Source organism: Diabrotica undecimpunctata, chromosome 1, assembly GCF_040954645.1.
Source record: "Diabrotica undecimpunctata isolate CICGRU chromosome 1, icDiaUnde3, whole genome shotgun sequence".
Lineage (NCBI taxonomy): Eukaryota > Metazoa > Arthropoda > Insecta > Coleoptera > Chrysomelidae > Diabrotica > Diabrotica undecimpunctata.
The window spans coordinates 113,167,438-113,189,712 of record NC_092803.1 but is presented as its reverse complement, the minus strand read 5'-3'; the positions used below and the strand labels follow the sequence as shown (position 1 = coordinate 113,189,712).

General features: G+C 31.5%; 1 protein-coding gene across 4 annotated transcripts in view; it reads right to left on the bottom strand.

Moving 5' to 3' along the window:
* The window catches only part of LOC140452725 (LIM domain-binding protein 2-like), a 230,145-nt gene extending 215,942 nt beyond the window's left edge, over positions 1-14,203 (bottom strand). For 3 of the 4 annotated variants that reach the window (XM_072547049.1, XM_072547057.1, XM_072547052.1), the window contains exon 1: positions 13,714-14,202. In XM_072547049.1, the coding sequence (XP_072403150.1) occupies positions 13,714-13,747 (34 nt within the window). In that variant the 5' untranslated portion in view covers positions 13,748-14,202. Of the gene's footprint in view, positions 1-13,713 lie in introns of all 4 variants that reach the window. The other variant, XM_072547058.1, reaches the window with a different exon arrangement.
* Positions 14,204-22,275: the final 8,072 nt, after the last annotated feature.

The following is a 22,275-nucleotide window of genomic DNA, read 5'->3' as shown; positions in this document are numbered from 1 at the left end:
AATCAAAAACTTCAGGATAATAACAGTTTCATAGAATAATTTGTTTTTGTTTGTTTACATTGCATCATTTATTTTTTGTTTTATAATTATGTAGTTTTCTATGCTTGTAAAATAAAGTGAGTTTTCTTAATAAAAAAACTGAGAAGTGAATGGATTTGTATTGTATTAACCTAATCTACAAATTATTTTTTTTCTTACATTCATATTCGCAAAACATTCGCACAAATTTCGCGAATGTGAATATGCAAAATATGCGAATATTCGTTACATCACTAGTATATATCGAGACCGACCAGAATGATTTTTATAATCCCGTGTACTTCCAGTATAGTGGGATTAACCGCTCATTTTCTTATTAACAATATGAATGAGGCTGTTATCGCCAGGCTGTTCTTCAAATAGATCGACTGCGTTAGAGATTCTACGGCAATTTCGGATACTGCGTAACGAACAATGAAAGTTGTTTACTTCCAGGTGTCCTCTTACTCTCTTGAAGTATTATCTTTGGTACGGAATATCACGAACCTTTCAATTAGTGACTCAAATATGACACTTTACTTTGTTTTACGGTATTCAAAAGCTGTGTCCTTTTGGAATTTCATTCTTTCCACTAGATTGAGCACGGAGAATACTAAGTGCTACTATTATCATGAAAAAGGCTTGTAACATAAGTCTTCCATAAACTCAGTAAAATTCATTTTCATTTAAAGCGGTTTTTCCATCGTGACCTTTAGGCGACCACGAAGATTTGTGCTTCATTGTTCCGGATAATTGTTTAAGAATTTTTTGTAAAATTTAAAACTATCATGTAATTTAAAATTTTATGCCTTATCACAGACAGAATACACGACCACAAATTGACAAACCGGACAAGAGAGAAAAGTCAGAAGAAATGACACATAAAAAAATGGTAGAGCATATAACGAGGCAAAACAGAAAAATTTAATACATACTTTCTTCTAAGTTGTCGTTCGATCAATACTTGATGAAACAAAATTTTATAAATAAAACAAAAACTTAATTAAAATTTCGGTGTCAATACTACTAAAGAGGTATTATAGCCCAGGGTAATAAGGCAAAATCATCGAGCAAAAAGACAAAAGAGGGAATGTAAAGGTAGTGGGGGCAAAAATATTGTTAGACAGGAAGTGCCATCTTGAGAGGCCAAATTAAACAAGGAAAGAGAGTCTTTCCTTGTTTAAGAAATCAAATTTAGTTAGGTTATGTTATTATTTGTCCCAACTGTCATATTAAATCTTATTTATATTGAAGTTTTTTAACAATTGTTTCACATTTTAGACTGTTATCGTTAATATTTAATTAAAATTTTTTCGTCTAAGACCCATTCTGAAAAATATTTTATAGCTACTGTTAATGTGTCGTAAAATTTAAATTTGGCGCATTCGCATTTCCGGATATGTCCGCCATCAGAGGCCACTTTTTTGGTCGCCTTTTCATAACGATTAGATTCCCTCTTTTGTCTTTTTGCTCGATGGGCAAAATATACCCTGTTCGTGTCGTGACACTAAAAAAGCCAGAGTACTGAACAGGTTTTTTTTTATTTATAATACTTATACAAACATTTCTAACCGTTTCCTGCTTGAGATTTATTGATAGTTTTTATTTATAAACAAATTAGTGTGAAAAAATGTACTTTTTGGCATTTTTGTCTATCATTGAAAAGCATAAGGTTTTGAAGGTTTATTGACATAACCATCTTTTAGAACACGCAAAAAGCTTCAAAATGACGATTGACGTTAATATTTATTATATTTTACTATTTGCTATCAAAACGATCGAAAATATATACCAAAACAACACAATAAAAGTAAAAGTAGAACACCTAACCGACCCTATTGAAGCTGGCAATGGGATAAGACAGGGAAATTCCCTGAGTCCTCTATTGTTCAACCTGATTATAAATGAAATAATAATAAAAGTAAAACTAAAAAAGGATACCAAATGGAAGAAAAACTACCTAAAATAATCTGCTATGCAGACGACGCAATACTACTCTCTCAAAGTGAAGATGATTTACAACGTATGCTGCACCAATTTAATATAACCGCCAGAAAATATAACATATTAATTTCCCCCCCCCCCCAAAAAAAACAAAAAGCATGATTACAACAGCAAATTTACTATGATGTAAACTGGAGCTGGAACGTCAGATAATAGAACAAGTGATGGAGTTTAAATATCTAGGCATCTCATTAGCTATGGAAGGCTCGAAACTTAAGTAGAAGATCAAGTGAATAGAGCAAACAGAGCCGTAGGCTGCCTGAATGAAACAATATGGAGAAATAAAAATATCGGGAAAGAAACGAAAGTTGAATCTACAAAACAGTCATCAAACCAATAATGGCATACTCGGCAGAAACAAGACCTGACACATGAGAGGACAAAAGGGATATTAGAAACATCAGAGATGAAAACACTTAGAAAAATTGATGGTAAGACACTATAGGACAGAGCTAAAAGTACAGATATACGACGTAGATGCAAGGTGGAGAACATCAAGAACTGGGTACGAAATAGAAGAGTAGAATGGAACTATTATATAAGCCGAATCACAACAAATAGAGTAGTAAAGACGGCAAGAGACGGTTCCCCAATAGGAAGGCGATCAGTAGAAAGGCCACGAAAACGATGGAACGACAACTTACTGGAGACACATTAAAAAACAGACAGAGTCATGTCTATATAAAAAGAAGAAGAAAGAGAAGAATAAGATATTATGCCGCTTAGTCGGCGTTGAAAAAGACTCGGCAACATGCTTCTGTTAAAAATACCAAAAAAAATTTGGTTCAAGAAAATTGAATTTCAAAGTTCAAAATCGGTAGACGTAAAAAAGTATTTACCAAAAATATTTCCAATGGAGTAATTTTGTTCATTCTCTCTCTTATTAATCTAATGTAAATCGAGCAAAGACGCCTAATAAACGTATGACCAAATCACAAATATGCTTTAGTTTTGTTATAACTAAGTAAATGAATTTATACTCAAGTAGTCAGAGATGAAAATGCCACTGAACTTCTAAAAATCATAAGAAAGCTGAATTGTGCGGCAAAATTCAAAAATTTAACGGAAAGTTGCACTCTTCCCCATTAAAACGCTTTTTAATTTTTGTCGATAGGACACTCTGATCAAAAGATATCGAATTTTTACCGTCGAATGAATACAAATTTTATTTGAAATTGATTTCGCGCGCGTAGCTGACATTCAAAATCGCCGGTTGCTTCAAGGGTTGTTTCTGAGAGAACCGTTCATTTTACAGAAAGAGTGCTAATACAGATATTCGTTTAAAGAGATCTCAGCCACATTTTTTATTAGAAATATTTTTTCCACTCTACGACGAGGGGTGGTTTTAGGGGAACTTAGGGGGTAGGAGTAATAACTTTTTTGCATATTTTTTGGGGTCCCAAAATTAACATTCCTTGGCAAAGTTCAGCTGGTTCGTATGATTTTCGTAGTGTGCCATGTGAAGTTCAGTGTCATTTTCGTCTCTGACGACTGGAGTATAAATTAATTTATTTAAGTATATATAACAAAACTAAAGCATCTTTCAGATTTAGTAATAGGTACCTAATTAGATTTAGTAATGCCTAATGTCTTTTTTTAAGTGCTACATATGGTCCATCTTGCTTTATGGCATGGAAACGTGGACTTTGAAAAAAACATCTATCAACAAACTTGAAGCATTTGAAATGTGGTCATTGAGAAGAATGATGCGCATACCTTGGGTGGATAGAGTTCGAAACGATGACGTCCTTAAGAGAGCCGGCGTGGAAAGAGAACTCTTTGAATTAATTAAAAAACGCAAGATTGGTTACCTTGGCACATATTGAGAGGAGCAAAATATGAAATACCACAGTTAATCCTACAAGGGAAGATCGAAGGTAGGAGAGGAGTCGGCCGCAAACAATTATCCTGGTTAAGGAATATTAAAGAATGGACAGGAATACACAATACAGGCGAGCTGTGTCACGCCGCCAAGAACTAGTAATGAGATAGTCGCCTACGCACTTTGGTGTATGGCATGTTAAGAAGAAGAAGAATGTCTTAGGCGTCTCTATTCGAGTTACATAGGTTTAATAAAAGAATGAAGAACATTGTTTCGTTGGAAACCCAGAAAATAACATGTTTTACGCATACCGATTTTGAACTTTGAAATTCAATTTTCTTCAATTAAATTTCATTAAAGAGGTCAGTCAGCTGTACTTCATTTTTAAAACTTTACCGACGACTCTCCTGAAGTGCAAATAGAACCAAAATTTTTTGACACAAACTTTAATAATTCATAATTAAAATGGCGTAAATTTCGTCCTTTAATTGTTATAAACAAATAATCTGTGAAATTATCAAAAAAATTGACTAACCTTAGCCCTAATTGACCCAAGTCAATTTTTTTCTTTATATAATCGCGAAAAAATATACGCATTCTGAATATGTAACAATCATTAAAAGTATAAGATTATTACTAAAATTTTGATCAACACAACAGTCTGACCACAGAACCAAGTTTTTAACAGGTGGATTAATATGATCTTTTATGTACTTCCTTAAGCAGAATTCTACCTCTTGCGTTCCTCTACCCGCTTTATGTTCCCTTTAAGTACATAAAATGTTGACTTTTTATTACTATTAGGAAGGTTTTACAACTTTCCATATGGTTTAGGATGTTTTTAATGTATCAAGTTTAATATTATAAAACTATTAACCAATAATAGAAGATAACGACGATTCTCTAATCTACCGTTTAAATGTTATGGAGCCAATGTGTGTTGACGTTTTGAGTGTTTATTGCAAAATAAACTTAAAAGCTGACTGTGCATTGAGTGGTCTTTAGCTTGAATTGAGGGTTAAACGTTTTTTGCGTAATTGAAAGTTGAATATTCAAAGATTGTGGGTTAAAATTTCAACTGTATCACTCTTTTAAATATTGATATGGCTTAAATCATTTTTGTATCATTTAAATAACAATGTGATTAGGATAATTCAATTTTTATGTTTTGTGGTTTAACTGCTTTCTGCATAATACCATCCAATTATTTGGCGAACTATTGATATGACGATCATAGATAAAACATTCCAAGAAACCAGACCTCGATATTAGTGGACATACTTAACTCCTTACTTATCATTACCTTTAATTTAAAAATAATATTCCTTATCATTTTCAGATGAATAATTAGAATAAATGCAGAAGTATTCAATAAAATAATTGACAAATTAGAGCAATCCTTAAAAATAAAATCAAAATAACGCTGTATTCAATGCTATTGAAATCCGCTGCTTCGTTTTCAATTGTGTCCTTACGTTATCTATAAGCGTTACTTAGCACCAATATCTAAAAAGTTACTTAATCGATTTTTGTTTGTCATTTTGTAAAACTATATATATAATCTCATTAACATAAAACGATTCCAGGAACTTATATTCTCTTCAAAAAGGCTTGTTAAGCGATCTATAGCAACGCAAATCAGAGTACTGCAGTCCTTTTTAGAATATAAAACAAAACAAACAGCATTTGATTGTTGTCCGTTATGGTAGCATTCCTCGTAACGTGTACATAACGGAATATCTACGCAAACACAGTATTCATTAGTTCAAATCTAAAAACATTTTCTCTAAAGCTATACAAACCGGAATAACACCAATTTTTTAAAGGGAATTTTTAGTACACAAATTACTTTCATTAACAGAATGTCACCAATTTTAAGAATAATACGAGGGCTGCCGCAAGTGTTAATATATGACAAAATCAGTAAAGAAACGTAAAATCTGAAAACGTTATCAGAAGAATTTGACGTTTTAATCTATATTTCCATTTATTTATTGTAATTGTTATAAATATAACTCATACTTAAATATTTATACTTTAAGGTCTTAGAGTAGGTAGCATTTATCAGTAGTTTACTGTACATTTTTATCCATTTTGATCATTGGAACATTCGTAGAATTTTAGTGTAACATAGCTTATTGAGTCACCATTATATTTCTTATTTTAATTGAAGTAAGTCAACACTTTGAATCCAAATAAAAATTTATTACAATTAAATGTCCAAAATCAAAATAGCAGACCAGTTATAACTGATAATCACAATATAACGTCAATAACGTGGAGTATTCGCATCGATAGGGATGTATTTTATCCCCCCTGATATTCAATATTTATGTTGTATGTGTCTTTAGGAAGGGTGAGACACAGGAATATTAATAAACGGTGAATGACCAAATAACATCAGACACGCAGATGGCACCATAGTTTTTGCATTCAGCAATAGAAAAATTTTTGGTAGCCGAGAGATATAATTAAAAACAATATGCCGTCTACGTCAATAAGGAGTGGACATTAAATGTGACAAATATGAATAGATTCGAGGCTTTCGAGATGTTTTTTCCTGGAAGTCATGTGTTATAAACTGCTCCTACTGCAGCCTTCTAAACTAAGGGAAGATAGATGGCACCAGTGGATCAGGAAGAAAACATACATCCTGATTGTACACTCTACGGAAATGGTATAACACGAATACCACTGAGCAGTTCCTCGTTGCGGCAAAGAAAGTAAAGATAACCGTGATAATCGCCAATATCCGGAACATATAGGTACCAGAAGTAGAGAAGATTCCAATAAAATCCACATTGGAGTCAGTATTATCAAGAAATGCTAAGTACCACATGAAATATCAAGACACAAGAGACGCGCGTTCTTTTTAATTTGACTGTTTCCATTCATCTACTTCTGTAAATGTGTGCGATGTTCACCAAAGCACATGATTGTCCTGTACTCCTCTATGAAATCCAATATATTCTCAATGTTCCAAAAATATTAGTAGTAGTAAACTAGCACACAAGTAAAACATTGACAATTAAAACAGAAAACTTGAAAAGGTAAAAGGATTCGTAATCATTGTGTTACAAATTTAAATCTTGCTTTTCCTCTCTTTTATGGCACGTAAATGTGACATTAGACGTATTATAAAATTGTGACACGTGACGAATCACGGATAACAACATATTAACCTAAAACTAAGCAACAGTCGACTAAATAGGTCTCTAAAACGAGACAAATCCAACAAAATTGCCTCTCGAACTGGACATTTCGAAGCAAATGGTTGCATGTTCCGTCATAAATAGTGGGTACGTAAAAAATCGCGCCAATTCAACGTAGATCCCCCAACACGGAATAATACACCACATACTTTTAGACAGAATGGTTCAGAGAATTAAAAAAATCACACATGATGATTCTTCTTCACTTTTCAGCTTAATGACTGAGTATTCACACCACTGAACTGATAGGTCATGAGCCTTGACCTCCAATTTAACGCCAAATCCTTTTTATTCTATCCGCCATATTCTATCCGCCAAGAATAAATTTCAGAATCAAGGATATAAATGAGGTAATTGATGAGTTTCAAACAGGAGTTTTGAAATTTATTGTCTAGAATAGGAAAATATTTAAAGTATATCAATATCTTTATTAAAAGTGTTACAGCACAGGATAACAGTGAAAGACACAGAGATAAACTTACGACTAAGTATATATTTCATATTTACATAAACATTATACAATGATAATTTCAAATTTTTACACATTCAAAATAAAAACTTTGTCTAGAGTCCAAGAAAATAACAAAATTAAAACCAGACATAATTCCTAATTACCAACTTGAGACCAATAATAATTCTTCTCTTTGTCCCTTTGTCTTCACCAAAAACCCATAAATAATATTTTATTTTATATGTTTCAAATAATTTTGTTGTCAACAGAAAATTTGGAAAAGTAAGTACTAGGTAGTTTGGAGAAATGACTTTCATATGTACTTATAAAAATGTTTGACTAGATCGACCAAGTAGTTTGTAAGTTATTCACTTTGTCTATCCCGAAGTTATTTAAACAATTGTACTTGCCCAAACAGTGACTATATAAGATATATCTATTATAGAGGTACTTAGCAGATTACAATCGATTCTTTGAGGTTTCAATTTTAAGATGTATTAAAAAAACAGCCGACTTTGTAGCTTATAAACATTTATATATAATAACTTTAATATTTTTTATGCCACGCGCTTGTAAGTAGACATACAAACTATACAAAGATGATGGAAAAACATCATTTACAAAAAAATAATCTTCTATGACCAATAGGAACCAAGGTAGCATTTTTTCTTTATTAAATCACATTTTCATTGTTTTTTAACATTATGAGCTGAAAATTGATGCTGAAATGAACAGATTATAAGAGAAGATCTAGATTTTATGACTCAACTTATAGATGGCATATACAGAGAAGATGTAAAAAGTTATAACCCGTTAAAGTGATAGTACTCGTAAAATACCACCACGTTAAAGTGTAAGGGAGAACTTTCTGAGCTGTTTTTTTTTGTAGAATGAAACTTCAAATTGAAGCGAGCTGGAAAAATTTGCACCTCACTTTCTATGGCACGCAGAACAATCATTTTTTTTAATGGGGTAGCTCGAGAAAATAATAAGAACTGGTCTACTTTCACCTCCCGGAAAATTCTAAAAATCCCGAAAAAATAAATAAATAAATTTTTTCCATCAAAAAGTTATTGAATATAGAATATTAGTACTAATTATAAATGAATACTCCAAATGTGTTCATTTAACTTAAAATATGAAACGATAGATGTTTTTACAATATCTGAATAAATGATTAATTTAAAAATAAATTAATTTTGAAACGAATCTTTTTGTAAAATACCGACACGTTTTAAAGTGGAGGGAAAAATTTCAGAGATCCTTTTTTTTTAATGGAACTTCATATTGACGCGAGCTGGAAAAATTTGCATCTTGCTTCTATGGCCACCAGAATAATCATTTTTTTTAACTGGGGTAGCTCGAGAAAATAATGAGAATTAGTATACTTTCACCTCCTGGAAAAATCGTAAAATTTCGGAAAAAGAAATAAATTAATTTTTTCCATAAAAAGTTATTATTGAATTTTAAGTACTATTAGCTAGTAAAAATATTTACATTTTAATAATTAATGCTTATTATTTATATAATATATATATATATATATATATATATATATATATATATATATATATATATATATATATATATATATATATATATTGTTTATTATAAATTAATACTCTAGTTTATTTAAATTAAAAATTTAAACGACTTATTTTTTAAGAAGTTTTTACACTCTAAATAAATGATTTTAAAACAAATTTTGAAACGAATCTTTTTGTACTTTACAAGAAGATTAATAATAATTATTATAATCTTAGGAAATAATAGTAAAAATTCATTTTTTTTTTATGGAAAAATTTATTTAACTATTGATTTTTCCTGAAAATGAAAACAGCACAGTTCCTATTATTTTATCGAGCTGCCGCAAGTTAAAAAAAAATCAAGCTTCTGCCTATTATAAAAAACGAGATATTTCAATTTTTTCAGAGGGCTGATCAGCTGTTCTTTTCTTTATCTTTTCAAATCTTAATAAACAATGGAAATATGATTTTAAGAAAAAAAAATTGCCACCTTGGTTCTGATTGGTCATAGATGGTTCTTTTTTTTTAGATCTTGTTTTTTTTAAACAATCTTTTCAGTGAGCCTACTTAAAAGACCGTGGATATAAACATAAACAGTATCGAAGTTATTATAAAAGTTGGTCCTTTTTCAAACGGTTTTTTTATTAAAAATTTTGATGAATGTTAAAACTGAAGCCTCAAAGAATTGACTGCGATGTGGTAAATACCTCCAGAGTCACTGTTTGGACCAGTACAGTTGTTTAAATAATTGCTCTCTGTGCCCAAAAAATTGAATAACTTAGACTATTTGGCCAATTTAGCCGAAATTTAGTACACATCCATAACTCATTAATTGCTATAATTTCAAGTAATTATATTACATGTCATTATGCAAAAAGGGCATGTTCAACGGATGCCAGCATCAAGACTCCCCAAAAAAGTAATAGAATGGCAACCGATAGATCGCCGGAAAAGAGGAAGACCCAGATTAGAATGGCAACACGGCGTAAACAAGTCCATGAGCGAAAGAAATTTAACAACAAACGACTGCGAAGATAGGTCAATTGATGTAAGTATTTTACTTCAGAAACTCGAAAAGTAAAGAACTTTAAGATCCACAACTTTTATTTGAACCATTTTTCTCTAAAATTTATAACAGACAAAAAATTATTTTTTTTTTCATCTTTCATGATTGTTAAAAAAACAAAGTAAAATCAGCTGTTAGTCTTCAAGGATTTGTCATTAGCTATCCCTCATATACCCATAAGATTTTTTCAATTTTTTTTCCTTTACTGGTCTAAGTAATGGTAAACTCACATTCTCTGCCATTGAGGCATGCAATTCTGGCTTAAACCATTAGTGCTTGCTCATTTGCATTATATGTACTGTATGTCGAAATTTAGAGTGGTGGTCATATTATTTTTATAAATTCTTATACAAAACTAACACAAGAAGATATCTATATTCATATTTTTTTCTAATTTGACAAGAAGATATCAATATTCATATTTTTTTTCTGATTTGAACAGTCCTGTATAAAAACTATACTATCTTGTATTTTCAAATAAATTCCAATTAAGTACTTATGACAAAATAAAAAAAAGTTTTTAAGTTTCAAATTAGGTCCTAATAGGATATATTATCAGATCAATAAAATTGTAATTAGAAACAATGGCAAATTTTTGGAGACCAATTCACATTATATGAGTTAATACTGAAAGAATAAACTCTTTTATCACATACTTAATTTGAAAAATAAAAACCTTATTTTATGATTAGTTTTGACAGATTTGAACATCTTTTTAAAAACATCTTGAAGAAAATTGTATAGAAGGATGTGGCAGCAATACTCAGTGGCTATGGTATTGGCTTACCAAATCAGACAGCCTGGTCTTGATCCCCAGTACAAGTCGTTAATACTAAAACCTGAGCCAGAAAGTTACACAAATGGAAGATGTAGTATGACTGATGCCAATTTGTTGCAGTGTTGAAAAAAGAAAGAACACAAAAGAATGACATAAAAAAACACTAGTAAATATAACTTAAGGATACAGAAGAGTAATAAAGCTTGATATATCTAACATAAACATGCTAAGTATGCACTATAACTATAATAATAAAGAATTGACCAGTCATATTTTGGTCTTATAATCAAATTAGTGGTCACTAATTGTCTTTTAAATCTAGAATTTTCGAAATTCTGCAACTACAATTTAAATGATACTAAAAATATGCAATCTCTTTTTAAATCTTACTTTTGGGTTTCAGATCAGAAACAACTGTCAGTAGCATACAAAAATGTTACATCTGGAGAGAACAAATTGCAGGAGTATATTTTCCATGAATGATGATTTTCCATAAATGATGGTTTCCATGATGGTTTTCATATAAAAATTGTGGTATATTCAGAAAATAGACTGTATTGCTTACTGCAACTTAAACAAATCTAATGTATATGCTTATGGTAATAAAAGTAGCCCTATGAAACTACTAGCAGCATGAAGCACCAGACCCAGGGGGACGAACAAATGAAACTAAACTTTAGCTGTTTTGGCAAGCAGGTGCTAATAAATGTTTACAAAACATTGAAATGTAGCTAACTGGAATGGAATTAATTTTAGAAATAGTAATCCTTATATATTTTGGCTTTATTTGTTATTTATTGATCTTGTGTTCTTAAGTAAATGTAAAAATGTAAGTTTAATCATTTATCTGCTTCTTAGTTTTTTGGCAAACATTTTTTATCACATAGTAATCCTGCTTGGTTTTCACATTTTTGTCCTAGAAAATATATTCTAGAGCAAAATTTTTTCTTTTATTTAAGTCTTCCTAATTCTGAAGAAAAAATTTTTTTAATCATGGATTGTTTCTTTAAGTGCTTTAAATTTGTATTACTTCGTGATAATGATTCTTAGCAGCCTTCACTGGTAATTGATTAGTAGAAAGAACTTGATTCTTAAGTGACAAGTCACAAGTTCAAATCTTGCAGAGAATAGAGTCATGTCCTATCTTAAAATGTTTAGTTCTTCACAAATGTCAAAAAGTATATTATACATTGGAAAAGAATTTTGTTGAAATATCATTTTATTATATTACCAGTAATCTGTATGCCATTAAAAAATTCAATTCTAGTAGTATTTGAGTAAGTTAATAATTATACTAGATATGACCAATCTTCTTGTAACCCTTACGGTACAAGAATTTGACAAAAACAGAAAACAAGATTCTAGGATCCTTGAAGATGTCTTCTGGGTTAATAGAAGTATTGTATATTCTTAATAAACATGAATAATATAGAAATGAAATGATGATGAAAAAATAAAACAATAAATCATTAATTCTTTCTAGATAAATTATTGGATAGGATTAGAAACTAATAAATCAGCACATACAAATTGAGATGCCAACTTCAAATATCAACATCAAGTTTGAAAACATGTCAATTATTATACATAACATATTTTATTCATGCTGATATTAAGTTTTACAAAGATAATAGTTTTTTAAAAGATCATCTACTGTATGAAAGAAAATCATTTATGAATCATGGCATTTTTATTAAAAATTATATGAATGAGGAACATAAAGCTTAAAATGGTGTAAGTCATAATGTTATAAAATTAAGAAAAGTTTGTAAACATTGAAATTTAGAACTTAAAATATCCTTTAAGATATGTTTCTAAAGATGAAACCTAATCATGAATGAACAAAAAACATTGTAATCAAAAAATACCTTGTGCATGTGAAAAATAGATGGAAGAATGAACACAAGATTACAGAGACAAAATTAATCAATATTCCATACAGATCCAGACAACAGTTAAAAGAGACTTCATTTATTTTGAAAAAAATTAAAAAAAACAAAAGTAAATAAATTGCTAAACTAATGAGTTTGTAGCATAGTTTGTAGAATATTGTAACAAATAGTAATATGAATTGTATGCTAATAAAAGTATGTCAAAAGTAAAATACCTTTGACAAAATAATTTCTTAGAGCAAGTTGTAACAAATAAATACATTATAATTATTTAATCATTAGAGTCTAGGGAAAATATTACTTGAGATAATTAAATTAGCTCTGGATAAATAAAATTTCCTTCTCATTCAACAGTACTGGCAAGTATCTCAAAAATACTGGTAAACACAATACTCTTGTTGAAAACCTTTCTTTCTAGATTTTGATAATGAATTAACTCAAAGACAAAAAAGAAACATCATTTCCGCTATTAACTATTTGGTAATACGTCCAAAAAGCTTTATAATAATCATCATCTAAATGTTTAGAAAATTGCAGTAGTATAAATTGATTGAAGTTATGTTTTCAGTAGATCAAGAACAAAATTTTTAATGCAATGTAAAAGGTTAGATAGAAGTTATAGAAAATAGTTTTAAACATCTATAGAAACGAAATAACAAAAAAGAAAAAATAAAAAAAAAATGGTAAAATTTTAAAGGTGAAAATAGTTTGTGTTGTGTAGATAATATTTATGCATAAATGTATTCACTAAAACCTCACTATTAGAAAAGGTATACAGAAATTTCAAATCTAAAAATAGATACCTGCCTGGTTATTGCCTAGCAGGTACCTGGATTAATTATTGCCCACCTACTAAAATGTAGTAGGTGTACCCAAAAAGTAAGGTTATGTTTACCTAGTTTATGCAAAGTTTAACCTCTAAAGCAAATAATAAATAAAATTACATTTTGATTTCCTGGGTACCCGAACCTGTTTCATAGTTTCCAAATCAGTTCTGTCAATTCATTTTCATCACTAGGGTGCAGTTTATTAATTGTTGAAAAACACCACATATTTCTAATCCCGCGATATTCCCGGTTTTCTTGAGAATAATAAATTGCACATATAAAATATCACTGATTACACATTTTATATATCAAACAGTTGGTTTTTTAATCAATAAAACTGTATTAACACACCGCTTTAATTTCTCCAGATCTACACGAGATTCGCCATCCGAGGTATAATAAACAGAATCAGTAGAAGGCGCATGTTTACAGGCCGCCATTTGTGAGATGTTTACTTACAAAGAACCTACACAGACAATTGTTTCGCCGGCCGTATTTTAGATTTACGTTTAGAATATATTCAGATATTTATATTTGTATTAAAGAAAATGCTTTTTACGTTATTTTATACATTCTACAGGATTTGCTTTCGAAAGGAAGAGATTTTTTATAAATGAAATGCTCGTGGAAGTATAGGTTAGAATCATAAATGAATGTCATATTTGACAAGTAGCGTGGTCTAATCTAACGCATTTTTTTTTTATTTATATTATAATAGAATAGATACGTATTTCCCAGAAATCGTAACAACGCGGGTGTTACTCTTTAGTTCGTTGTTATTTTTATGAATAAGAAATAATATGAAAAAGTGTAAATGCCCACCTTGTTCGGCTTTGCCGTAAGCTTTTTCTAGTAAGGGAGCAATGGCAAAAGCGTCAACTGAACTTCTTCTTAGGTCTCCTGCAAAAATGATCCTGCGAAAATCCTCCAATTGCTGCCATTTTCACAGAACAATGCTGATGAGACGAACATCAGCGCTATTCGAGCCGTGAACACCCGACGAACGACACATACCACCACCGGTTTTCAAATTCAAAACACAACCACAATCACAAAATATTTATGAAAGAAAACTTCCAAAAGTGTTGGAAACTCTCGCAAATTTCTAAACGCAAGATTAGCCATCGAAGAGTTGAACTTAATTTTGAAAAAAGTATCCCCGTGTGTAGATTTTTTTTCCTCCGCGAAACACGAAAGTCGGCGGGAGTTGACAGTAGTGTCACCCTAAAAATCAATAGAGTTAACCACCCCCTTTATCCCTTCCCCACCCGCTGCTCATTGAACATGAACATCATTAGCAGACGGGGCCGCGCGTCAAATCAGGCCGGGTTTTTCGATCTCGAGATCGGCGGGATTACGAGCACTGAGGTCTGGAAGAGTATAGAAGAACAAATAACACCTTCGGCCAGTGTGGGACGTCACTCTCTGTCACAGAGACAGCTATGCCACGTCTAAAGTAGAGCAACCGTGCCGATATGCCGGTTTGTGTTTATCGGATGACTACTACCACGCTCGTAGCGTGACTTTACACTGTTGGTTCATTCGCATAAAAAGCAAGTTGAAGTAGAAAAGTGCGACCGGCGAGGAGAAGCGACCCGACCGACCGCACATGGGCTGCCGTCGCTGACAAACAATAGAGGGGATGACGTGACAATTGACAACCTATAAATACTTCTTTAGTGCGTTGATTTGACTGAACAAAAGGTGCTTAGGTATAAGGTCGCCTTTTCGTGGTTGCTCATTTGGTTTGGACCAGACTAATTCAATAAACCGCAAGTTTATAAACGCATACGAATAATTTAAACACATACATTTTCATAAGACGGATAATATAGCGCTTGTTCTCCAGTTGAAAAAAATGGAACATAAAACACATGAGCGTTTCAAATTCGGAAGGGACTAAAAAAACTTAGAGAAGAAAAAATATTTGTTGAGAAAAGTATAATATCAATGGCCTTATTAGGATGCTTGTTAACTAAAACTAATAAAATATAAATAGAGCTACATTAAATATTCGTTTTAATTAATATTTTGATATCAAAATAGTAATGTGGTTTAAACAATTTCTCCAGGTATCTTCACTTCAATTGAGGACCATCAGAGTTTTTTATGTTATGAACTACATTTCCAGAGCTAAAATCTTTTCGTTTTTTTTAGTTCTCTAAGACACGATATTTGGGGCTATTTTCTTTGTTTTAATATCTTGACTTGCATATTTAGGCTTCTTAATAATTATTATTTGACATCTTTCGGCGTGCGAGTTTATAATAAACTATATGGGAAAACGTTCCATATGTGAAATAAAACTGGTTGTTAAGTCCTCGTTGTTAAGTGACCCCGAAAGGCCACTATTTGGTACCTTGACAATTAATAATTCGCGAGGAATCTCTGATTTGAAGCGCCGAATGGGTCAAAAAATCAACCAAGCTAAACAACTCGGACTGACTTGGCTTGACTTAAAGTTAAGTCAGGCTTGGTATGCTGCCTTGAGTTTACTAGGGTGATTGATAATATATCACTATAGGAAAGGAATATAATTAGATTACAAACGGAGTTGATTTATTGAGTACAGAAGATTTGAAATAAAAACAGACAGAAAACAAAAAGAAAGCAGTTACTGGAACTATTATATTTTAATCTCTATATATTTTGAAGATATTGAAAAAAAATCCTATCTCCATCATGAAAGATATTAATGCGAAGATTGAAAAATATGTACGTATATATGTACTACCAGAAAATATAAATATAGATAAAAAATAAAACTTAAATAAAGATTCAGGTAGAAGTAACAGAACCCATCGAAATAACAACTGAAGTGAGGCAGGGAGACGCATTAAGTACGCAAGATTTAACTTTATATTGGATGATGTGATAAAATAAATAAAAAATGAAAAAGATGATGGTATTTTTTGTAATGAGTATATTAAACCCAATATGTTACGCAGATGACTCAGTACACACACAACAATTTTTGTAGAACCCTAGATCCGAGTGGCATGTGTGTTCAAATGTAACAGTGGGACCAACATGCCCGAAGAAAGTTACTTTAGATGGCCTGGGTAATGTGACATCCTCTATTTTACTTTATGTGGTTAAGCCACCTGATTTTAGGGGTAGCTAGAATAGCTTGTCTCCCTATGAATGACTGAAGTGAATTTTTACATGACTTTGGACTTGGATCCCAAAATGTGTGTTCCGGACAGCGAGTCACCGACCTAAGACGGTGACTTCCCGCCCGGATTGTGTGTGCGCGGTCACTCAGCCGCCGAATTAATTTTGTTCTCTAGTCGACTGAGCGCCCGAAGTATCTAGCCATCAAGCCCACGTTTGTCGGTACGTGACCTCGATGCTCAAGTTCCGAGAACTTGGTCGTTTTGACCTACCTAAAGGCTGCTTATAGCTGAACAGCTTTTCTGCCTGCGCTGCTGATCAGCATTCACCCTACTTTTTTGTATTGCATTGGTGCTGCATGGCTGCTGTAACAGAAGGTTATAAGTATTAAAAATAACTAAATAAAAGAAATAAAATATTAGGATAGGGTATTTTTTGGCCTTCTACTACTGCGTTTATTCGACTACTGCATGGCTATCATTTCTTCATTGTTCTTATGAGTCTTCTCTATATCCAGCTAGCTGCTGTCTGGCCACTTATGTACCTACTGTCCTTTGGTTTCGTCATAGTCTGTCAACTCTCTTAATAGTCTACTAGGATGGTTCCTGAGATCGTTGAAAATTACCTGTACTTTTTCGTTCATTGTTCTCAGGATTCTGTTTTATTCTAAGTCCCTACACACGTACCTTAGTGGAACGTACTTAGGTATATTCAGGCCATATGGTTCTGGACTATTTGTATTTTGTTTCTGTTCGATTTGCAAGTGTGTCCCATGCAGCCGAGGCGTATGTTAGTGTTAGATAAGATAGATTAAAAAGATAAAATTGAGATTAAAAAAGATTACTAAATTGAAAAAAAAAAAAACAGTTCAGAAAACAAGATTCAGTGAAGTAACGAGAGCACGAAAATAAGGGTAGATGACAGGATACTGAACCACATGAATCAAAAAAGGGAAGTCAGAAATAAAGGTTAAAACGAGCACAAGTGAATCCATACAATAATAAGGCAGAAAATAATATATGAGAAAGAAAACACAATTTCATATATGTATAGTGAAAAGAAAACTAAGAGAAGAAGCATGATAATACCTTTCCCCTTAAGTAAAGTAAACTATATTATATCACCCCATTTTTTACAATCATCATGGCTCCATTCCCATACTAAACGATTAAGTAGTATTTCCACGAAACACTTTTTATCAATTTGATCAACTAAAATTAAATGACTATTTAGGGTATTTTTCTATTCCCTTTTTAAGAAGGTAATACCGACGGTCATGTAGAAAACTATAATCTTTTATTTCACGCCACGTGCGCAGACATTTAGAGGTAGCAAGGGTTGATTCGCTAACTTAAAAGCTTGCAGCTTTTATTGAAGGGGAAATAGAATTCCTTTATTTTGGTTTTATTAACAGTATCGTTGTAAAATATTTTTTATTTGCATCGCTATGACAGATTCTGTTAAATCTTATGAGTTGCTAAAAATATTTAAAAATATTAAACAAAATATTTTTTTTATTAATTATTTACTTATTGCAACGTTCTGTCTACTCAATAAATAAATAAAGTATAAATATGTATATATATATATATATATATATATATATATATATATATATATATATATAACTATTAACTATATTTTATTGTAAATTTGCATTATGCATAAATTTAACCCACTCCTTCTTAATTATGGCTAGCGTCCTTGCTTCTGTCTATGTTGTTTCCCTTGTTTCGATAATGTTTCCCATTGTTCTATCCTATGTTTGTCGTGGTCTACCTTTCTTCTTTCTTCTTTGGGTTTTTGCCTGCCAAATTTCTTTCAGCGGTTTTGTATTCTCCATTATCTGAAGATGACCCCACCAACGCACCAATTAAGTTGCCTTGTTTCTATATATCCTAATGTTGTCTCTATTAGCAAATCTTCTCTTATTTGAGTGTTGAGTGTTCCGTAGTCTATCTCTTTTGGTAACTCCTCGACCTCAGATTTTTCATTACTACTGCCTGTATTTTACTCTTTTGTCATTCTGTCGCCCACGACTCGTAACTAAAGGTTAATATAGGACTATTTGACTTGAACACATTAATTTTTATTTTTCTTATAACTTTAGTCATGTTTATGAATTTATTGTTCATTGTATAGTATATGTTTATCGTTTTCTGAATTCTATTATTAATATCTGGTTCCTGTCTTCCGTTGTTTTCTAATTCTACTCCGAAGTAGGTGTACGAAAGTTCGTGCTTGTTCTATATTTACTTCTTCTATTTTTAAATGTATCTTTTCTTCTTCTTTATTTTCTCCCACCATAACTTTTGTTTTATTTTTATTAATTGTCATTCCAAATTTTTTATTACTTCATTCCATATTTCTTTGTAAATGTTTCATATTTTAGGCCAATATGACGACGTCGTCGGCGAATGCTCCTTCTGAAATGTCTACTCTTCTTAAATTTCTATAACCCAAATGCATATTTTTTTTTCACTTTTACGTTACATTCCTTAATTATCTCATCTATGAATATTATAAATAGCGTTAGACTTAATCCTCCTCTTTGTTTCAGACTCTCGTTTGTAGTAAATGTTTTTGATGTTCTGTTTTGACTGATAACTGATAGTTGATATTGCTGCTGTAAATGTTCTTAATTACCTTTATAATTTTGTTACTAATACCTCTCTTTTCTAATATTTCCCATAATTTTTGCCTTGGTCCCGTGTCAAAGGCCTTTTCAAGGTCTGTATACGCCAGATTCGTCCTTTTTTACAGTTGCTGATATTTTTCTATCATTTTTTTTTTGATGGTAAATGTATGATCATGAGAGTTTCTGCTTTTTCTGAATCCGCTTTATGATTCCTTAAGTGTGATGTAAATTTTTTCGATTATTTTGTTCAATATTTTTTCGTATATTTTCATGGCAGTACTTAAGAGTGTTATTCGTCTGTAGTTGTTGCAATCTGGTCTATTACCCTTTTTATAGATCGGTACTATCTGAGCTTTCTGCCAGTCAATTGGTATCTGTTCTTCTCTCCATATGGCATTAAATATCTTTAGTAATAACTCTGTTGCATTTTGTCCCATTTTTTTCATCATTTCACCTGTCATTCTGTCATACCCTAGTGCCTTTCTGTTTTTATTTCTGCAATAGCTTCTTGCAGCTCATTTATGTTTATTGGATCTACATTATCATCTTCTATTCTTTGGTTCAACAGGTTGTTTTCTTCTTGGTAGCAGTGTGTGTGTAGTATCTCTTAGAAATATTCTCTCCATCTTTTCATTATTTCACTTTCTTCTGTGAGAAGATCGCTACTTTTATTCTTTACGTTTTTTGTTTTGCATTTTTTCTTTTCTTATTGATTTTAAAACTGCATATTTTTTATATTCTTCATAGCTTTCTGGTGTTTTATTTTCTAAGTATATTTTCGAAGCAATTTTCTTTCTGTTAATTTGTTGTTTTATTTCTTTATTCCACCATGCAGGTTGCTTTCTTTTATTGCTCTTCTTACTTGTTCCACATACTCCTGTCGTTGTATTTATTATAATCTCTTTGAAATAGTTCCACAGCTGTTGTGGAACTACAATCTACGTTTCGACCCACTATCTTTTCTTTAGTATTTCCTAGCTTTTGATTTATGGTCATCTGGTACCTAATACATAGTTTCATATTCTTGTTTCTTTTCTTGCAGTTTGTTAATATTATTATCATCTGAATTATTTTGTTTTATTTGCATTAATACTAAATAGTGGTCATTTCCTATTTCTGGGCCCCTTCTAACTTTTGTATCTATTACGTTGCTCCTGTTATTTTTTTCTACTATCATGTAATCAATTATCGATTTCTCTTCTCTACTTTTAACTTCTCTTATGTATATTTATCATATTTTTGTGTTCAAATATGTATTAGTTATTACTAAATTATGCATCACACAGAAGTATAGCATTCTTATGCCATTATTGTTTCGTGCTGTTCCTCTATATTTCCTAATACCTCTTGCTTTTGTCTTTCATCTCAACTGATAGTCTTCTCTCTAACCAGGCTTCCCAATTCATTTGTTCTGTTAATCATTGTTTACCATTCCTTATCCTTTTTTCTTAGTTTCAGTTATTGTCAGTATACATAGCCCTGTTTCTTCAAATTCCATCTCTAGTTCTTTTTAATTGCCTTGTATACTTCTAATATTTCAGGTTCCCAACTTCCATATTTTTTTTCTACTCTCCTTGTTTTTGTTTCTTGTTTTTTTGCACTTCCCTTTCCTGTCCATTATTATTTTCTGTACTTTTTTCCTTATTCATTGTCAATCTATCATTTACGATTAGTTTTTTGTTATTTCTAGTTTTCCTTCATTTCTGTTCCATTTCCATTCTTCCTTTCCTATAGTTAGTTTGTTGAATCCAATTCTCACTAAATTCCCTTTCATTTTTCCTTAATTTGCCCTTTGTCTTATTTCTTTCCGCATTTCTCTTTCTAATGCGGTTAGGTCGTGATTAATATATAGGGATATAGGTATGCGTTGGTCCCTAATTTTTTGCAGTTTGGATTTATTTTGCAGGATTTTTTCTTCGTCTTCAGCATTATCAAACTTCAGCTTATATAATCTTTCTCGCTGCTTTTACCTGAATTTATATTTCTGCAAGAAAATTGGTTATATTATTTGTTAATATTTTTGGATTTGCTCTCTGCATTTGGAAACCTTGTTTTCTTTCTTTTCTCTTTCTATTCTCTCCACATTCTGCTTCAAGCTGCTTACTTCTTGTTTCATCAACTCGTTTTCATTCTTTACGCTTTCAATTCGTCTTTCATAAATTGGTGTTCCTGTCTTATTTGATTAATTTCATATCGCAAATCTTTCAACTCCTTTCGCATTTCTTTCATTTAATTTCCCATTTCATTCATCAATTCCAATAGTTTGTCAATATTTTCATCTTTTTTCTGTTTTATTAGTGTTCTAGTTGTCCTCTTGCTAATTTCGAAATAATCTCTTTCTTTTCCATTTTTATTTTTTTCTCCTTGTCTGTTGAGTCACTCTGTTGAGTCACTATCCATCTTAAATTTAATTCTTCTTTCCACTAGCTGGTTGAAGGTTTTAGAGTCTGGTTTTTTGCATTCACGCTGGTTTTCATTGGATCGTACGACTTCTATATTATATTATGATATGCTTAGATGATTTTATTAAGGTTTGTTTAAGATATGCTATGACAATAAACGTATTTGAGCCATATAAATCACCGGCTGCTCAGGACTGGAATACATACCAAAAGCATCGATTCTCTTAACGGTGGCTTTTATACTCAAGTCTGGCAAAACAGAAGAGAAAAAGTAACCGAGGTCTATAAGTCTAATGTCATTCGTATTGAAGACTAGAAAAACTGCTCGACAGACACATTCGAGATAGTGTATTGGTTGAAAGTGCGATATATCAGGGACAATATGCGTAAGAGGTGATGTGGAATTTCATTTCTCAATATAGAAGGAATATTTAACGACAACTCCTACGGCCTACCCGATATGTTTGCTTACGGCGCAAATTTAATGGCACAATCAGAGATATAATGTAACAGGCTCTGGCTTAA